This window comes from Sminthopsis crassicaudata, chromosome 3, assembly GCF_048593235.1.
Source record: "Sminthopsis crassicaudata isolate SCR6 chromosome 3, ASM4859323v1, whole genome shotgun sequence".
Taxonomy (NCBI): domain Eukaryota; kingdom Metazoa; phylum Chordata; class Mammalia; order Dasyuromorphia; family Dasyuridae; genus Sminthopsis; species Sminthopsis crassicaudata.
The window spans coordinates 490,133,565-490,154,581 of record NC_133619.1 but is presented as its reverse complement, the minus strand read 5'-3'; the positions used below and the strand labels follow the sequence as shown (position 1 = coordinate 490,154,581).

At 35.4% G+C, this 21,017-nt stretch overlaps 1 protein-coding gene across 2 annotated transcripts in view; it reads left to right on the top strand.

Moving 5' to 3' along the window:
• Positions 1 to 20,319, top strand: part of JAM3 (junctional adhesion molecule 3) — an 80,672-nt gene extending 60,353 nt beyond the window's left edge. For both annotated transcript variants that reach the window (XM_074303754.1, XM_074303755.1), the window contains 8 exons: positions 13,534 to 13,599; positions 14,948 to 15,061; positions 16,118 to 16,270; positions 16,697 to 16,899; positions 17,505 to 17,604; positions 19,391 to 19,520; positions 19,633 to 19,687; positions 20,118 to 20,319. In XM_074303754.1, coding sequence (XP_074159855.1) covers positions 13,534 to 13,599; positions 14,948 to 15,061; positions 16,118 to 16,270; positions 16,697 to 16,899; positions 17,505 to 17,604; positions 19,391 to 19,520; positions 19,633 to 19,687; positions 20,118 to 20,153 — 857 coding nt within the window. In that variant the 3' untranslated portion in view covers positions 20,154 to 20,319. The remainder of the gene's footprint in view (positions 1 to 13,533; positions 13,600 to 14,947; positions 15,062 to 16,117; positions 16,271 to 16,696; positions 16,900 to 17,504; positions 17,605 to 19,390; positions 19,521 to 19,632; positions 19,688 to 20,117) is intronic.
• Positions 20,320 to 21,017: the final 698 nt, after the last annotated feature.

Genomic DNA, 21,017 nt, shown 5'->3' with positions numbered 1-21,017 from the left:
ATAAGGAATACTTCCTAACAATGAGAACTCTACAAAGCTGAAAATAGTTGCCTTCTGAACCTGCTTGCTTGGTGGTCTAACCAATTACTGGGGATGCTGGAGAGGTAGGAGTGGGATTGGAATATATCAGGGGTTCTTAAAATTTTTTGGTGTTCCTTTGACCATCTGGTGATGCCTGTGGACCCCCTTTCAGAATAATGTTTTTAAATGATAAAATAAAATACATAGGATGACAAAGAAAGCTAATCATACCGAAATAATTAGAAAGCTAGGTGGCATAGTGGATAAGAATTACTGTCCCTGACATTGGAAAGATTTGAATTCAAATCCAGATTTATACATTTACTAGCTATGTGACCCTGGGCACTGTTTGCCTCAGTTCGTCATCTGTAAAATAACCGGGAGAAGAAAATGTCAAACTACTAGTTTCTTTGCCAGAAAAATCTCATATCGGGTCATAAAGAGTTGGAAAAAACTTATTGACTAAATAACAATAGTTATAATTTTTCCCCCCCTGAGGCTGGGGTTAAGTGACTTGCCCAGGTTCACACAGCTAGGAAGTGTTAAGTGTCTGAGACCATATTTGAACTTTGGTCCTTCTGACTTCAAGGCTGGCGCTCTTATCCACTGTGCCACCTAGCTGCCCCTATAAAAATATTCTTAAGACAAGTTTATAGATCCCACATAAAAATTTCTGAATTAGATGTTTTCTGAATATTTTCCCAACTCTGAGATTCTCTCTGCTGCTTCAAGAATGTATTCAGTGTTTGTGGCAGCCCTCTTTGTGGTGGCCAGAAACTGGAAACAACGTGGATGCTCATAAATTGGAGATTGGCTGAATAAATTGTGATATATGAATGTTATGGAATATTATTGTTCTGTAAGAAATGACCAACAGGATGATTTCAGAAAGGCCTGGAGAACTGATGCTGAGTGAAATGAGCAGAACCAGGAAATTGTTGTATATTTCAACAACAATACTATATGAGTATCAATTCTGATGGATGTGGCCATTTTCAACAATGAGATGAACTAAATCAGTTCCAGTAGAGAGTAATGAACTGAACCAGTTACACCCAGCAAAAGAACTCTAGGAGATGATTATGAACCACTACATAGAATTTCCATTCCCTCTAATTTTGTCCGCCTGCATTTTGGATTTCCTTCACAGGTTAATTGCACACTATTTCAAAGTCCGATTGTTTTTGTACAGCAAAACAACTGTTTGGTCATGTGTATGTATATGTATATATATATAATATTTAATTTATACTCTATCATATTTAACATGTATTGGTCAACTTGTCATCTAGGGAGGGGGCAAGGAGGGGAAAAATTAGAACACTAGCTTTGGCAATTGTCAATGTTGTAAAATTTACCCATGCATATATCTGGTAAATAAAAACAATTAAAATAAAAATTTTTTTTTAAAAAAGAGTGTATTTAGAAACAGCTTCCTCCTTGACCCTGCACCAACTGGTTTGATTAGACAGTTGGTTGTTTTTAATACTGCATTTTGTATTTTATGTATTTTGTGAGCACTTTAATTCACTTAGATTCCCTTTTTCACTTTTACTATTATTTTACATAAATGATTATTGATTGATTGAATGAATACTATAACCTTGTTAGTTCCAAACTGGATATGTCCCTTGGGATCCACAAATTCAACATATACAAAACAGAATTCACTTTCCCCGTAAATCTATCCCTTTTGCAAACTTCTTTTGAGTGTACCACTAATTTTCAGTCATCCAAGTTGACAATTTCAGAGTTCTCCTCAGCTTTTCCCTCTCTTTTATGAATCCCTGGTACACAATCAGTTGTCAGTCTTATTGATTCTATCTTTTCAATCAATACCTTTCATATCTAACCCCTTCTTTCCACTTATACCACAGCCATCACAGTTTTTCCCTGTATTACTACAGTAATCTGCTCATTGGACTTTCTGCCTCTAATGTCTTTTCTGTAGTTTGTATTTACTTATTTGTATAATTGTTTCCCTGGTAAAATAAATGTAAGCTCCTTGAGTCAGACTGGGACCCTTCTTTTTTAGAGTTTGTATTCCCAGTGACTGCTACCTAGCACTCAATACTTAGTACTTTGATTTATGAGTATTGTTTTTACTCTATATTACTGGGCATTTATATAAACAGCCACAATTTCATAATATATCCCAAATCAGTAACCCGAATCACCTCTCATAAGAGAACTTTTCCTATGGATCTGTCTTTGTCTTATCTTTTAGAGCATGAAGTAGGTAAAGGCAGAGGAAATCTCTTGGCTAGGAAGGACAATAAGCCCTTTGGAAACCATGTATCAAGGAGCATTGGGCACACTTAAAGTTATGAGTCATCCCTGTGAGGCTGTTGATTGTTTCGAATGGCATCTCCATCAGCCAAGCAGGGAATATGCTTAAGAGCAGACAACTGTTGGAACAGAAGCTCTAGAACAGCTGGTACCAAGGAGTTAGGACAGTGTCACTTGACTAGTTTAAGAAGCTGTTTCCTCCTCATTTTTGGTGAATTTCATTTGTTTTCCTACAGTCCCCCAATCCAGGCTACAGTTATTTTAAGCCATAAATTCCTTGGTAAGCAGCAGATTTGATTACACAGTAGTTTACATTTGTTCACTGGGTTGTGCCTGTTTTAAAGGAAATAAGATCCTATTACTGTTGCCCTCTAATTTCCTTATGGAATGACAGTTCAAATTGACATTTGGAAAGCACTTCATAGCTACAAAACACTTTGCATGTTGAGCTTTATAAAAACACTTTCAGATAGGCAGCACAAGTACACTACTGCCATTTTTATGGATGAAGAAACTGAGACTCATAAAAGTTATTTGTCTTAGGTTATGCAATTAGTAAAAGCCAGAGCTGATACTCAAATCTGATTACTAGCTGTGTGACCTGCGTACTTAACCCTGTTTCCCAAGTCCATTTCTCTTTCTACTGAACTTTTGAAGTCTGTGCTGGAAGGTACATCATGCTGGAGGTGAGCAAATTTGAAATTCTAGTGGCTCTCATGCTTACTTTTTACCTGCCTCTCTTCAGATTCAAATAATGTGAAGTGTTAGTGGAGGGAAACTAGATTGTATCCATATTGTGTACAATATTTAGTTTGTAAAAGTATTCCAATAACTCATATTTATAAAGAACTTTTAAGTCTTTTGCAGTACAAGTATTATTCTCATTGGTGATGTACCTGTGACACTGAAAAGTTAAAATAACTGCTTTGGGTCAAATAGCTATCAAATGTTAAGAATAAAATTTCATCTCAGATCTTTTAATTACGACTATTTTCATTGCTCCATAAAAAGCAGTACTACCCACTTTCTCACCATTTGTGGGTATTGTAATGTTAGATCCTTATTTCAGCAGCTTGACTGGTAGTACCTCTCAATACTGTTGGCTCTAGCCACCCCAAATCATTTACTGCTACAACCTTGATGGTATTGAAAAGTTATATCTGCAGCCATCAATCCTTGTGGCCAAATAAGAATGCTACACTTCCTTCCTTTTTTTTTTTTTTAACTTCCTTTCCATAAAATATTGTTACTGGATCAGAAACTCCAGCCTCTGGGATTTGGGAGATGGAAAAAACTGTCATGGAATGGAGCTCTAAGTTCATAGCCAGAGATAAATCAAGTCAAGAAAGGATTTTCAGGAGTAGAATGAGAGTTGTAGAAATAACTTGCAAGGATAGGATCTTGGTGTGGCAGGCCTCAGCCTCAGCTGTTCTGAGAAATCACTTAAGCTGCGGTTCCACTTGGCTTCAGGTAGTTTCTCTACTCTTGAATCTTTTTAGGATAATTACTCCAAGATTTGAGCACCTGGCTATGACACTCACTTCAGGGAAGCAAGATAGGAAAAAGCTAAGGCTTTGTAGGCCATCTGATAGCATGATAGGTAACAAAGTTGATTTGTGTTACTATAAGTCAAGTCTGGGGTAATTATCAGATTTAGAACAAGTCTTTAGATTCAAAGAGAAGAAAAGAGCTACATAGGCACAAGTAATCCACTAAAACCCAGAGGGTCTGATTTAGCTTAATATAAATAAAGAATTTATAAATAATCTCAGTTGACTTCGGTCTGTATCCTACTTTTAGAGATGTTACATGACACAAGATTAGGTATAATAAGGCTAAAAGCATCAAGACGATTTTATGCTGCTTAAGTCATCCTGATTGGACCCTTTAAAATTTGAAACTTTTGAGTGAGGTTCTGTTAGGTGGGGAAGAAAGATGGAATAAAGGACATGTTTGTCATGTGATTTATTAGCTAAAATAGCATTGAAATTAGAGGAAGGAAAAAAAATATAGCTTCTAAAGCTTGCTTACTACTTGAAGTCAGGCAGGCCACATATGCTTATTTTCTTCTAAACATATGAGGTAGCTAGGTGGCGCAGTGGGTAGAGCACCAGTCCTAAAGTCAGGAGGACCTGAATTCAAATGTGGTCTCAAGACACTTAACACTTCCTAGGTGTAGGACCCTGGGCAAGTCACTTAACCCCAATTGCCTCAGCAAAGAAAAAAATAAACAAACAAATAAACATATAGTAGTTTAAATTGTTTTTCTTTTTATTATTATGAACTTGACAAGCATCAACAAACATGAACCTTTCCCTTTTAAAAGAACAAAATATGGGACTGTTTAGGAGCTGTGAATTTCTGACACCTGGAACTTGCTTTTGTTTTGGGGATATTTCTTTAGTTATCTCCTTTTTAATGTCTTTATTCCTCCACTTCTGTCTAATTTCCTATCTCTCCATCCAATAAATAATTTTTCTTATGGAAAATATAATCATGAAATACAAATCAACACACTGAGTATGGCTGAAAATTTATCATCTTCTCACTCCTCTACATTGATCCCTTTCTGCCAGGAGGTGGGACAAATATTTCATCAATAGTTTTCTGTAGTCAAAGTTGATAATTTAATTGATTGAACTTGTTAATTTTGGAGTATTTCACAGTTGACACAAAATGAAGCCACATCAAAATTATTCCTTGTCCTAATTCAACATTTTTATATATGTATATACACACAGGAATGTTAATATATTATGTATACACATGTATAAACATAAAGTATGTGTGTATATATACATAATGTAAAAACAGTACTTATAAACCATAAAAGTACTATATAATGTTAGCTTTTATTGTTATAAAACCAGAAGGCTAGAAAACTTAATTTAAAAAAGAATATTTCTCTTTATTCAGATAAAGGAGTTGATTTTATTGTGAATCCGAGAGCAACAGGAAAAAGTCATCATTTCCTAAGGACAGTTGACATCTAAAATTTCTGTGCTTCTGATAAATATTCATAAAAGGAGTACCAGGAAAATAATGGCATGTCTTATTTTCCAAGGTTTATTTCCAAACATATGTAATATTAGATTATGAATTTCTTGAGCACATAAACTTTTTTGTTTTTCTTTGAATCTCTAGTGCTTAACAGAGTACCTAAAGTTTAATATGTGATAAAACTTGTTGACATGACTTGTTCAATATAAAGAAATAGGAAACTTCTATTAAGAGGTCAATAAGGCTTTCCAAATTAAATCAGCACATATTTTATTTAACTTGGTAATTTTAGTGTGTAAATGTGAAAATAAAAGAAATGAATAAAAATATGTTGGATAATATAGTCCAGTAGTGAAAAAATGAGAATTCAAAGCTTTGTGAACTTCACAGACTTCTATATGTTGTGGATATTCTCTTAAAGAGGAAAGTTAGGAGGATATGGGGGTTGGGTACACCAAAAACATCAGAAAAAATGGAATTGGTCATATTTTAACAGAAAGTAAATGACTGGTTATCAGTGTAGGAATTCTGAATCTTCCATCAATATGTAGAATATTAATCAAGAGCAAATATAAAAATACCAATTAAGAAAAATAAAAATGAAAAAGAAAATGGTATCTAAGATAAATCCACCTATATCCATCTTTACTCCCTCCCTCCCTCCCTCCCTCCCTCCCTCCCTCCCTCCCTCCCTCCCTTCCTTCCTTCCTTCCTTCCTTCCTTCCTTCCTTCCTTCCTTCCTTCCTTCCTTCCTTCCTTCCTTCCTTCCTTCCTTCCTTCCTTCCTTCCTTCCTTCCTTCCTTCCTTCCTTCCTTCTTTCCCCCTCCTTGATATGTGTGTGTGTGTGTGTGTGTGTGTGTGTGTGTGTAGTGTGTATCCATCCATTGTCTGCAAATATTTGATGACCTAATCAGAGAACCAAAAAGACAACACTGAAAACATATAAAGGCATACAGATGCAAGATTATAATCAATGTCACATCACAAAACTTTGAGATATAATACAAGAATGAGCATAAGAAAAGATTAGTAAAATACTCAACCAAAATTATTATAAGGGCATTTAAGGATGAAATTGTAACAAGCAGAAAATTTTTAAAGTTTTGTGAAGATTTTTATAATAAACTATTTGGTTTATCAGTGACAGCAAACCACCTCTGCATGAAGTTGAAATGGGACTAAAGAAAACAAAAGATAGAAAGAGCAGCCAAATCAGATAGATAAAGTACATACAAAGGAAGTTCGTGTTGAACATGATAGTTTTGAGAACATCAAATGATCAATTGTCAGAGTATTTGAAAGAAGCATGGGGAAAAATCTCAAATCTTTTCTTACCAAAAGAAAATGACCAAGAAGATAAAAAGATAGCTTTTCTTATCTGAAAGGATTTTAATGAAACTAATCTACATGCTTTGAGAGGGCATCCTTAATGAAATTATGAGAGAGAATAGGTAGACTTTCATAAGAGATGTCATTTATAGAAAATTTTAAAGTCAAGTAATTTACTGAAAGGTATAGATAGTATATTCCACTTACTGTTTGTAGAATATTTTTAGCATTCATTTGATTGGACAAAACATCACTTTAAGACTTGCTTTCAACAAGCTACCTCCCATGCATATTGGAATCATATAATTATAGAATTCTGCTAACAGAATATTTAACTTTGTTCGATGACTCTTTGATCATTAAAACTAAATAAGGCAAAACAGAAAAGTACATGCTTACCAAAGGGAAGAAGGATCCCTGTACACAAGTCATTTACATGTTCCTCTTTGTGAAGACATTGTGCTGACTCCATATAATATCTAAAACATTAAGAAACCTCCTAAGTAAGATTATCATTCATAGATGTTCAACCTAACCAGTCACAGTAGAAATTCCAAGTAGTTGAATAATTTGACCAAACATAAACGTAAATAGTATTGCTCTTCCATTAGGACAAATGTATGGAGATAAAATATAGCAACAAGTTTCCTTACAGATGTATATTGTAATGGCAGGATTAGTTAGGTGGTGCAGTGGATAAGAATGCTGGGTCTCTGGAAGAGCTTAATTCAAATTCAACTTTAAAAAACACATTAGCTATGTGACCCTGGGCAAGTCACTGTTTGACTCAGTTTCCTCCTCTGCAAAATGAGCTGGAGAAGAAAATGGCAAACCACTCTAATGTCTTTACCAAGAAAACCCCAAAAGGGGTGATGAGAAGTCAGACATGGCTGAAAAAAAAGGACTAAACAAAAGGACTCAATAGACAAAGAACTATAATTATGCTTTAGTTTTTATTCTGGTTCAAATTCATTTGCACTCTTAATTGCAGAGGATATTGGAAATATCTCACTTTAAATACTTAACTATGTCAGAGTACTTTGATATCTTCTCAGACCTTGTGATATAAAAGGAAAGAATTTAATTTTTTTATTGGGAGTAGACTTTGTTATTTTTTCATACTTAAAAAGTATTTTATTTTTTCCAATTATATGTAAAGGTACTTTTCAACCTTCATTTTATAAGATTTTTTGAATTCCAGATTTCATTCTCCATTCCTTCCTTTCCTCTCCACTCCCCAAGACAGCAATCAATGCCATAGATTATAAATGTATAATCATATTAAACATATTTCTACATTAATCATGTTGTGAAAGGACAATCAGAACAAAAGAAAAACCATGAGGAAAAAAATTGAAAATAGTATGCTCTGATCTGTATCCAAACTTCATAGTTCTTTCTCTGCATGTGGATAATATTTCCTATTATGAGACTCTTGGAATTGTCTTTATATCATTATCGTTGTTGATCATTGCAATGTTGCTATTACTGTTCTTTTGCTTCTGTTCACTTCAGTCAACATCAGTTCATGTAACTTTTTCCAAGTTTTTCTGAAATATATTTGCTCATCATTTCTTACAGCACAGTAGTATTCCATTGAATTCATATGCCACAATTTGGTCAGCCATTCCCCAATTGATGGATATCCCTTCAATTTCCAATTCCTTGCCACTACAAAAAGAACTGCTATAAATTATTGTACATGTGGGTCTTTTTCCAATTTTTGTGATCATTTTGTGAAACAGACCTAATGGTGGTATTGTTAAATCAAAAGATATCCACAATTCTATAGTCCTTTGGGCATAGTTCCAAATTACTCTCTGGAATGATTGGATCAGTTCACAACTCTGCCAACAATACATTAGTTTCCAATTTTTCCACATCCTCTCAGACATTTATCATTTTCCTTTTCTTACATATTAGTCAATCTGATAGGTGTGAGGTGGTACCTCAGAATTGTTTCAATTTGTATTTCTCTAATCAGAAGTAATTTAGCGTACTTTTTATGACTGTAGATAGCTTTTTCTTTCTTCATCTGAAAATTGCCTGTTCATTTCCTTTGAGCATTTCTCAATTGGGGAATAGATTGTACTCATAAGTTTGAATCTTTTTTTTGAAATATTTTATTTTATTTTTTGTTTTTTAAAAATTTTATAATTATAATTTTGAAATATTTTAGAAATTAAGCCTTTATAAGAAACACTGACAATAAAAATTGTTTCCTAGCTTTCTGCTTTCCTTGTAATCTTTCCCATTGGGTTTTTTGTGCAAAACCTTTTTAATTTTATGTTATCAAAATTATCCATTTTGCATTTCATAATGTTCTCTTATCTCTTGTTAGACTATGAATTCTTCTCTTATTGGAGTCTTTAAAGTTTTAGCAAACAGTAAATTATTATAATCATTGACTGCTGTATCTTGTGTACCTATCCTATTCCACTGATCTACCACTTTCATTTCTTAGCCAGTACCAAATAACTTTGATGATTGCTGCTTTATGATACAGTTTTACATCTGGTACACTAGGCCACCTTCCCTTGCATGGTTTTTTTTTTTTTTTCATGGAAAGATCCTCTTAGGGCAGTAATCTGACTTGTTGGTTGGATATGGTGGCTATGGTTAAAGAGCTGTCATTACCTTTGCTCATGTAAAGAGAGAGTTTGGCCATTATATTATATATCTTTGGAGATAAGAACTAAGATGACCAGCTGTTATTGGCAGGCAGTGCTTAGCAGAGACTACTATGCCCAGCAGGAATCCATAGCTCTGTGGAGAAGCAGAAAAGTAGAGCCAACAGAGATGAACCCCGCCCCCCAGGGAAGCACCATCACATGGGGCAGCTCAGATCCCATCACCAAAGGATGTAGGTAGCCCTGCAACGTGGCAGGTGTGTATTACTCCCATTTCTATGTGCTTACCACATATGTACTTGTATGTGTCCCTCATATAGGAATCCTGGGTATTCTTGGTCTACCCATTGATCCTATAAGTATTTGTGGGCCTCTATTTTATGAAGGGAAATTGTTCTATTGTGGCCTTTATTACTATGCCATTTTATTAAATGCTTTTACCTTGAATTAATACTAAATTTGCAGTTCACTGGTTGACATATTGATAGTGGTTTTGAGAGTTGTTATTCACAAAGCATCTTGAACCTGGAGTAAGTAATTCTAGGGATGTGCTGTCTTTAAAGAAGGGTGTCCCAGGTACTACACAAAGATTTTGGAAAGACTCAATTCATAGAGAATGAGTTAGACCTAGAATTGAATTGGAAAAAAAAGGATTATCTGGATTGCATTTAAAAACAGCATAGTTCTTTTAAAATGTGCTAAACTTGATTTTGAAACAAAAATTTGCCTTTTTATTTACAACATTCTGGTGATGGTATATGATGGAGAATCATAGAATGCCACAGTTTATGAGGAATTAACGCTGAAGAGCACTGGAGAAGCACATGGTGAATGTAGACTCAGTGGAGAATTGTACAAAGGAAGTCATATGAAGGATGTCATCGTAGAAATGCTTGACCTTCAATAGCATCTATTTAAAACCATCAGCGAGCATCATGTAATGGGGAATATAAATTGGAACTACTCCCAGTAAGATCAGGGGTGAAACAAGGTTGCCCACTATCACCATTTATTATTCAATATTGTATGAGAAATGTTACCTTTGGCAATAAAAAAATAAAAGGAGATTAAAGAGATTAGAATAGGTAATGAGGACATCAAATTATCACTGCAGATGATATGATGCTATACTTAGAAAAAACCCTAGAGAATCAACTGAAAAACTATTAGAAATAATCCATAACTTTAGCAAAGTTGCAGGATACAAAATAAACCCACAAAAATCATCATCATTTTTATACATCACTAACAAAATCCAACAGCAAGAAATACAAAGAGAAATTCCATTTTAAATAACTGTCAATAATATAAAATATTTGGGAATTTGCCAAAGGAAAGGAACTGTATGAGAAAAATTGCAAAACACTTTCCACAAAATAGTCAGATCTAAACAACTGGAAAAATATCAAATGCTCTTGGACAGGTGGAGCAAATATAATAAAGATGACAATTTATTTAGCACTATACCAATCAAACTCCCAAGGAACTATTTTACTGACCTAGAAAAAATAACAAAATTCATCTGGAAGAACAAAAGGTCAAGAATTTGAAGAGAACTAATGGAAAAAAAATCAAATGAAGGTGGCCAGTTGTACCAGATCTAAAACTATATTACAAAGCAGTGGTCATCAAAACCATTTGGTACTGGCTAAGAAATAGATTAGTTGATCAGGGAAATAGATTAGGATCACAGGATAAAATACTCAATAACTATAGCATAGTGTTTAACAAACCCAAAGGCCTCAAACTTTTGGAATAAGAAAAAGTGCTGGGAAAACTGGAAACTAGTACGGCAGAAACTTGGAATTGACCCACAGAAAACACCATATACTAAGATAAGATCTAAATGGGTCCATGATCTAGACATAAAGAATGAGATTATTAGAAAATTAGAAGATCTTAGGATAGTTTACCTCTCAGAGATCTGTGGAAGAGAAATTTGTGACCAAAGAAGAATCGGAGATCACTATTGATTACAAAATAGATAATGTTGATTATATTAAGTTAAAAAGTTTTTGTACAAACAAAATTAATGCAGACAAGATTAGAAGGGAAGCAATAAATTGGGGAAATATTTTTACATCCAAAGGTTCTGATAAAGACTCATTTCTAAAGTATATAGAGAATTGACTCTTACTTTGTAAGAAATCAAGCTATTCTGCAATTGATAAATGGTCAAAGGATATAAATAGAAAATTTTCAGATGAAGAAATTGAAACTATTTCTAGTCATATGAAAGAAAATGTGTTTTAAATCACTATTGATCAGAGAAGTGCAAATTAAGAAAACTCTGAGGTACCACTACACACCTCTCAGCTAAGATGACAGGAAAAGATAATAACAAATGTTGAAGGGGATATGGGAAAACTGGGACATTGATACATTGTTGGTGGAGTTGTGAACAAATAGATCCAACCATTTTGGAGAGCAATTTGGAACTATGCTCAAAAAGTTATCAAACTGTGCATACCCTTTGGCCCAGCAATGTTTCTACTGGACTTATATCCCAAAGAGATATTAAAGAAGGGGAATGGACCCACATGTGCCAAAATGTTTGTGGCAGCCCTTTTTGTAGTGGCAAGAAACTGGAAACTGGATGGATGCCCATCAATTGGAGAATAGCTGAATAAATTGTGATCTATGAATGTTAGGGAATATTATTGTTCTGTAAGAAATGACCAAGAGGATGATTTCAAAGAGGCCTGGGGGAAGACTTACATGAACTGATGCTGAGTGAAATGAGCAGAACCAGGAGATCATTGTATGTGGCAACAAGATTATGTGATGATCAATTTTGACAGACGTGGCTCTCTTCAACATTGAGATGATTCAAACCAGTTCCACTTGTTCAGTGATGAAGAAAATAGACTACACCCAGAGAGAGAGAACCATGGGAAATGAGTATGGAACACAACATAGCATTCTCACTCTCTCTGATGTTTGCTTGCATTTTATTTTGCTTCTTTTTTTTTTTTTTTTTTTACTGGTTTGATAATTATATAAATATGTATGCATATATTGGATTCAACGTATATTTATATCATGTTTAACATATATTGGACTACTTGCCATCTAGGGGAGGGCATGGGGGAAGGGGAGAAAATTGGAACACAACACAAAGTTTTGCAAGGGCTAATAATGTTGACGAATTGTTCATGCATATGTTTTGAAAAATAAAAAGCTTTAATAAAATAAATTAAAAAAAATTAAAAATTAGAGAAAAATGATTGAGCTTGTTTATGTTTACCTGTGACACTCCAGAATTATTCTTTTTTTGCAATTTCCCATAATTGAAGTTAGCATTTATTCCATCTACAAGCTACTTCTACCTTACAAAGAGTTATTTTCTTTCCCTTCTTAATTTTGAAGGTTTTTCATTACATTTTTTTTAATGGTGGGATAAGAGTTAAGATTTGGAGATTGTGAAAATGAAAGAAAAAACTTTCTAAATATATAGTCCTCTTAATTGTTGATTGGTATCTGATTATACTGTTAGATTTTATAGTTGTTATCCATCCAGGTTCCTCCTTTTGACCCTTATCTTGTGATGGAGTCTGTTTCTGTCTCTTTCTGAATGTTTCCTTTGTAATTTGCCATATTTAAAGAGATTACCTATGATTCTGGAGTAGAAATGACAAAATCTAATCCAGTACCTTAACTATAATTTGAAAGAAAAAATTGGAGAAGGATGGGCATTAGGAGACTTAAGAACTTTCTTTAACATTGCAGTATCATACTCTAGACAGACCTACAACTTGAATGGGAATTAAGATGGTAAAAGGAAAAAAAATCCTCACAGAGAATGTGGAATATCCAGAGATTTCACTTCAAGTTGTGATACTTAAGCTTTTTTAATTGAATTTTTGTACTGGGAAGTAAAGGAAAAAGTGATGGTAAATGGGACCCCAAGATGTTTAGAGCCTTAGATGAGAAATACTGAAGCAGTTATAAATTTAAGTTTGAGAAAAATGGAACTGAGGATCCTATGATCATCAAAGGAAAGGCTTTATAAAAGATTAAGATAGGAAATAAATTTTTAGGATCCTTCCTTCTTTTGGCTCCTTTCAATAAAATTGTTTTTAGAAAAAGTTTTGTATGCTACAAAAAGGCAACTTTGATTTGGGAATAAAACCAGCCTCTGAGGCTGGAACTCCTATGGAAGTTAAAAACAAAACAAAACAACAAAAAATCTTCCCAAAACTGAGTTTTCTTTGTAGTTTGAACAATATATTGTCTCTGATTTCACTCTTTCTTGTCCACATAGGTTGTCTTATTGGGGCTGTGAATTTGAAATCCAGCAACCAGAATCCTGTAGTACGGGAATTTGAAAGTGAGTAATAAGAGATCTCTATGGGGGTGGGCACCACCTGCTGGTTGTTAAGTGACCTTGCAGTCAGGTCAGAACCAAAATTTTGGTTTTGGAATGGTATCTTTATTAATGGCCATTTCTCTCATAGAGGGGAAAACCAATACCTAGGCCTAGACCTGAGAGCTAAGGATTTCAGAGGATTACAAACTCAGTATGAGTCAGTAGTGTTATAGATCTACCAAAGAATGCATAGAACAAAAAGATAATAGTCTTTGGACCAAAGAGATGACCTGTTTAAACTATATCTATAGTATTACTTCCAATTCTAGATATCACATTTTAAAAGGAAACATTATTTAAGCTGGAAGGTGATTTGGTAATGAGAATAGAATATAACTTCTCTTAGAGTAGGAACCTCTTTTGTAATTTTTGCCTTTATGTCCCCAGTGCCCAACACAATCTGAAGCCTTAAGTTCCACAAGCACTTGCTATGTGTTTTGCATACATTAAATACTTAATAAATTACTGTAGAATTGAGAAAGCTGAAATCCATGTTATTTGAGAATTAGACAAAGAAACTGGGTGTGTTTAATTTAGATTAAAAAAACAAACAAACAACCTAGGAATGGAGAGGGAAAGGAGACTTTTGATTAATGTTTTTGTAGGATTGTCTTTTTTTAAAAATTAGGTCCTAGAGAGCAGAAGTGGGGTAGAAATTATAGGGAGAAAAATTTCATATCAGTATATGGAAAACTTTCTAATGAATGGAATAGGGAGGAATAAATAAATTCCTTATTTCCAGTAATATATGGATGACATGGGGTGGATTTTATAGAATAAATGTGATTCATGAATTGGCTAAGGATGATTGGGCTAAATGATTTTATGAGCTCTTTTATCAGTTTTTGATATTGTACACTACAGACTTTATGAGAGATCAAAATAAGATGGAGAGCAGGCGAGGTATGGAGAAGAAAACCACAGTGGTATTCATTTGAAATTTCTGATCCAGGCTAATAGTTCAAAAGTAGGTTTTGCCTCAGAGTTTATCTAGTTATTGACAAATGGAGCTTTTGCTCAGGTTTTGTGCTTAGACCAGCAAAGAATGACATTTTCTATAAATGAGGGTGGCTCTCTCCAGGTAGCATGATCTATGTAGCCACAAGTCCTCGATGAACATCTTTATTAGTTCTCTGGATGAGCTCCATCTTTGGCCAAAGGTTTCTGGAGCCAGGAGGTGGTTGGATTTGTAGCATCTGATGAAACTTTTCTAGTTTAAGAGGAAAAAGGCAGCTTACAGAGCTTGTAGCACAGTGAAACTATAGCTTTACCCTACTTATTTTGGGTTGATTTTTCTGTTTTATTCTAGGTGTGGAACTGTCTTGCATCATTACAGACTCTCAAACAAATGATCCCAGGATTGAGTGGAAAAAAATTAAAGATGATCAAACAACCTATGTATTCTTTGACAATAAAATTCAGGGTAGGGTTTTTTTTTTCCTGTTTGCTCACTTTCCTCACACTCTCTCTTCCTGCTTTAATAATTGTATCTGAGTTTAGGATTGGCCCATATTCAGCCTGTTATGGGAAGCAGCTACTTTTTGCTGCTGACATCTTATTTACTAGGGCCTTTATCCTGCCTTTTTACACCTGAAAAGAAATAGAAGAACCCTTGTTCATCAGTAATAGTAGATGAGACATCAGTCTCATCAAAGGATTAGAATAGGAAGGGCAGAGGGCTTTGTGGAAATGACAAGACAGATTTTCCCATGCTTAGCGTTATGTCACTGGGAATCACTTTATTTAAAATTTGGTTTTCTGACCCATCACTTCTGAGTCCCCTCTATCTAGACTATTCCCATCCAAAGCATCAAAGCCATAGTTTCTCTAAGTAAAGTTTAATCTCATTCTGATCATCTGAGAAACAAAGTGGTATTGATAAGACTTTAGCAGGAGTGAATTCTTAAAAATTTGTTTCTGGGAGCTAGATATTTTATTATATAAAATCTCAAGAATAGAAAGGATTTTGAGTGTCTCTTGGTCACTTCCTTCACTTCCTTCAAATAAATAGCATCTACAGTATCCAGATTACTGGATTTCTAGTCTTTACTTATTATCAGAAAGTCCTTTCATATGCTACCTGCATTCATATTTTAACCTAAATTTGCTTTCTTTCTTTTTTTTTTTAAACAAGCTAATCAGCTTATATAGTTGCCACTCATCACGTTTGTAAACTCAATTTTTTTATTCCCCTCTCCCCCTTTTTAAAAATGGCATATTTTCCACTTCTTTATTGCTCTCTCAAGTTCTTCACATGCCCTTGAAAATGAAGCTACTTTTACTTTTATACTGAGCAAATAAAAGGATTTTTTTTTAAAGTCTGGATTTCATAAAAGAGAAGTAATTTTTCCCTTCTACCCTGCAAGCTGTATAGTTTTGGAAATTTCTGTTAGTCAAATGAGTTTCGGTCTACAAGTGGCCATTTCTGGGTGGCAGAGATAGCCTTGAAGAATCATGTCCTGAATTCCCTTTTTCCCAGGGCACTTGGCAGGTCGTGCAGAGCTCTTGGGAAAAACTTCTCTGAAGATCCTAAATGTGACACGTTCAGATACAGCTTCTTATCGCTGTGAAGTTGTAGCTCGAAATGATCAGAAGGAAATTGATGAGATTGTCATTGATCTCACAGTGCAAGGTAAGGTTTCGGGAAACACCAGAAACACCCTCTGCATCATTTTACAAGACTGAACTTCCAAAGGAAGAGGGATTCTTGTCCACCTTGATTTCTTTCACTCTAGAGTTTAGTGTCACTTAGATTTGATTTATCATGATACCTGTTGAGAGGAAACCATTTTTGAGGATTGTGGTCCCTTGAGAAATGAATTGGAGCTGCTACTTCTTTTTCCATAATGTTTCTCCATCACCAGGGAGCACACTATCATAAGAAGGAACTTATGGTTGAAGTTTGGGGTAAAAGAAAGCAGGATTCTCAGATGATGTGCCCATGGAGCAAGGGCCACTTATTTGGTTTCATTTTGTTTTGAAGCTTGCTTTCTGTAGGTTTCAATAAGAACAGAGATCTGGATCTGGATTTAAACACAATTGGATGTTCCTCTTACAGTGAAACCAGTGATTCCTGTCTGCAGAGTGCCAAAGGCTGTACCTGTTGGCAAGTCCGCAACACTGCACTGCCAGGAGAATGAGGGCTATCCCCGACCCCATTATAGATGGTACCGAAATGATATACCTTTGCCAACTGATTCCAAAGCCAACCCCAGATTCCGAAACTCTTCATTTGTCTTGAACTCTGAAACTGGCACGCTGGTAAGATGTTTTGGAGCTCCTTGGTCAGGGGTGCAGCGGGAGGGGGCAGGGAGAAAAGGGAGTAATTTGTGAACTGCCTTGGTTGGGAGAGGAAGGTACAAGAGAAAAAGAATAGAAGCTTTAGCAGTCATTAAATGAGTCGTGAAAATATGACCAACATGTGTCTTGTCATATCAGAGTTTTGATATATGTCATTGTGTTTTGGAATACAAGAAAAGAGTTGATCTATATGATATCCAAGTAATGACCAACATTATAATGGCTTCTACTGAATTGAATACTAGAAGCCATCATTCTCAGCAGGCCCATTTATCTGAATAAAATGATGAATTGGCATCCCATTACGGAATTGTTCTAGGTTGTATATCAGGGACTGTTACTGTCAAAGAATTCATAGGAATTTGTGTTTTTAGGGTCTTAATAACACTCTGTTTACTGCATTGGTGTTTAAAGGGAAAGCAAATCCCACTGAGAATACAATTACTTTGTAATCTCTTGAGTTCTCACAGGTTCTTCTCTCCACATTCTGAGGTGGATGTCCTGTTGCCTTGAGAAGTCTCCCCCTGAGAAACACTTATTACCCCATTATTTTTCTCCTGGAATAGGTTTTCAATGCTGTACACAAGGAGGACACAGGCCAGTACTACTGCATTGCTACCAATGAAGCAGGCTTTGCCAAATGTGAAGAACAGGAGATGGAAGTCTGTGAGTGTTGCTGATGTGGGAAATGTTCAATCATAATGGGAGGAGGGACACAAAAATATTGTAGGCCAAAACCCTGCTCAGAGCTTTTTGGGAGATAATTATGAGTGGATCAAATTGATTCTATTCTGTATCACTGCTGATATTTTTGTATAACTGCCTTAGTCATGTTTCTTTGTTTTTGAATTAAATTCACAAGTTCATAAGTTCAATTCAGTCTTGTGTCTGAGTTGTTTGAAAGTTCAATTTTCCTATAAATCACTTTAATTAAAAGAAACCTGTTATCTCTCTACTTTTAGCTGTCTTTGAACAATTAGAGGAAACCTGTTATATCTATACAATTAGTTATTCTTGCAGATGGACTAAATCAGGGAAAAATTTCCTAGTAACAGGGTGGAAGGAGAGGTTGTTGCTAACTTCACATTCCTGAATTCCAGCCAGTCATATTGTTCCCCAAGCCTATGCTACTTCTGAATTGGTAATCAGTTATGTTGTCTTACCCTATCTGTGATGCTGCCTTCTATTTTTTGGGTTTTCCTCTTTTTTTGAATACTCTTAGAAAATCTGTCAGCCCTCATTCAAGGAGTCTTAGATTCCTGAGGCTGAGACCCTATTTATTGGTACATTTGCACTTTGCTAATAAATTGATTATGCTCAGAGTTTGTGCCTTAGTTTAGCAAATCATGACAGAGCCTATCATGATTAACCTGGGTACTTTGTACACTGAGGAGGAAGATGAGAAAGTTCTGAGGAAAAAATGCCTAGAAGAATTGTGTGTCCTTGCAATATGTTATCTTCTAGAAATAGACTGTTAAGAGAACTCTAGCATTAGAAATATGACTAATCGTATAACTTCTGACAGTGAGTTTAATACTGTTTTTTTCTGGTGGGCTGATCAAATCACTAAAACATAAGGTTGTGTGGGCCCTCCAGAGACTCTAATGCTAACTGTTTCTCAGGGACTGAGTCACAACTTTCAAATTAACCCTAATGATTTTCAGCCTGCCTCCAGGGTGTGCTGTGGAGCATGTTCATTGCCTGGGCTTTGATATATTTTTATATATACATATTTCATGTTTCATTTGCACAAAAGCAGCAGAATTGGACTAGTCAATGGGATCTAAGAAGATAGACTCATCCCCTCCTCCTCCATCATTTTCCCCATATGCATATGCATACAATCACTCCAAGGGAATTTTGTAACAAATCCTTTTTCCAGGATCAATAAAGAGATAAGCATTCAGGTTATTGGGCAGCAACACAGAAAGGTCCTATTGAGGAAATTTTGAGGCATAGAAAGCTGCTGAAGTCAGAGGTACACTCTTCTTACCTGACATTTTCTGCCTTTTGTTTTATAGTATTCTTAGTTGTCTTTTGTGATCCACTGTCATTCCAATGTATAGCTAATCAATAACCTAAATTAGAGAATCAGAAAGTTTTCCTTAGGAATTCTGGCTCCCAATTCTGCCTTTAGACTATCCACTAAATTTATCATTGGTGTCCTCAGAAGTTCATTCAAAAATTCTTTTTGTAAAAATGCCAACCCTCTTCTAATCTAGTATTAAAGGCAATTAGTTTCACTATTTGTACCACAAGAGAGAAGCTATCATTGTCATCTGGGGTGAAATTAGAAGTCTTTGGAAATCTGTAAGAATTAGATAATTATTTTAATCGACAAGAACTAGTTTCTTTTGAATCTGAGTTTGATTTGACTTAGGTGGGGAGGGGTTGGGGAAGACTGGTGATGGACTAGATCATATGGATCATCTCTTCCTCTCTTTGTTCCCAGATGACCTGAACATCGGTGGTATCATTGGAGGGGTTTTGGTTGTCCTGGCTGTCCTAGTCCTGATAACTCTGGGTATCTGCTGTGCGTACAGACGGGGTTATTTCATCAACAACAAACAGAATGGAGAAAGGTGAGCCTAGCATGAAAATTAAAGGTCTGAATTATAGTAATATGGGAAATCAAATCTAGTTACTTAATGATCCTCTTCTCCTCTCCCTTCCCCTCCCCCTAACCCTCTTCAGCTACAAGAATCCAGGGAAACCTGATGGGGTTAACTATATCCGGACAGACGATGAGGTAAGGAACCTGAGAAAGCATCTAGGATTCATTTCCTAGCCAGAAAAGGGTGGGAGGGGAGGGAGAGAATCTTACAATTTAAGAGATTACAATTTAGAGATTCTAGGTGTATCCAAGAATAAGAATCAGTAAAGAAATTGTTCGTTCCCTATTTGAACACCTAGACCCTGGGTTCCCTATTTTCCTTTCACATGAAATCAACCCCACTTTGACACTTCCCTTCCTTTCTCATGGCACTTATTTGCAAGGTGGCCATTACTACTTTAACTTGATTAGGTACTAATTTCCAAGGAAAATGTTTTCTTTGTGATTAGCTTTGGTCCCCTTTTTCTTTCCATCTCTTGCCCTATTCTTCCAATATCGTTAGTTCTCAGAGGTCTTGGGATGGTTGCATTTGGCTGTACTCTGATTTCCTATATTAATTTTGCAGGGGGATTTCAGACACAAGTCATCTTTTGTGATCTGAAATCTGATCATCTGGCAGAGAACACATGCAAATACCTCCGTTAGAAACTCCGATCAAGAGCAACCTATGAGCAGTGAGCTTGGAAAGAGTCAGATCCTTATACAAAACTTGTTTTTCCCCTTGCCAAAGTTGACAATGAATTGTCCCCAATGGGGGATAGTAACATGGAGAAGATTGAATTTGTTCATTGGGCTCATTACTAAATAGGAATAGTCCTAGTCGTCTGCCTTCCAGGATAGGATACCATAAAAGTGTCTCCCAGTATTTTTCCATACCTGTAGCTCAGGAGGTGGAAGTTTGTTAAAGGTTAGACATTGTGAGCTTGTGGTACTGATTTGCTTCTCAGTATTACTTGACTTGTATAGACAGGAGTGGAGAAAAGAAGGCAGCTGCACAGAACCTTAGGAACACAAATTAAGATTTAACTCACCTTGCAGGTATGGACTTTGAAATTATGATGAATCTACAAAGCTGAGGCCTTTTATGCAACTAACCTGTTTTTAAATTGACCAGCCTTACAGGCAGTTTTGTGCAATTCCTTTTTAAAACCTTTTAAAAATCAATGCATAGTATCAGTGTAGGAAAATTGTTTGGGGTTCAGCATTTTATAAAACAACCCAAATAACCAATGTTGGTTGTGGGTCTTACCTCTTATCTGAAGACAGGCTTGCCCATAGTGGGTTTCAGTATTTAAGGAAACTTTTTGAATTTAAAGCAAAACACTCCTTCTGGGCCAGGTTTGAAATGGTACTGAAATAGTTTCTGCTTTTCTATGGGTCTTGTTTATTTTGTAGGAGTCTGCATTCTAAATTTTTGCAAAAGATGTATTTTGATTACTTCAGAGAATGAACTTTTTTATTTAAA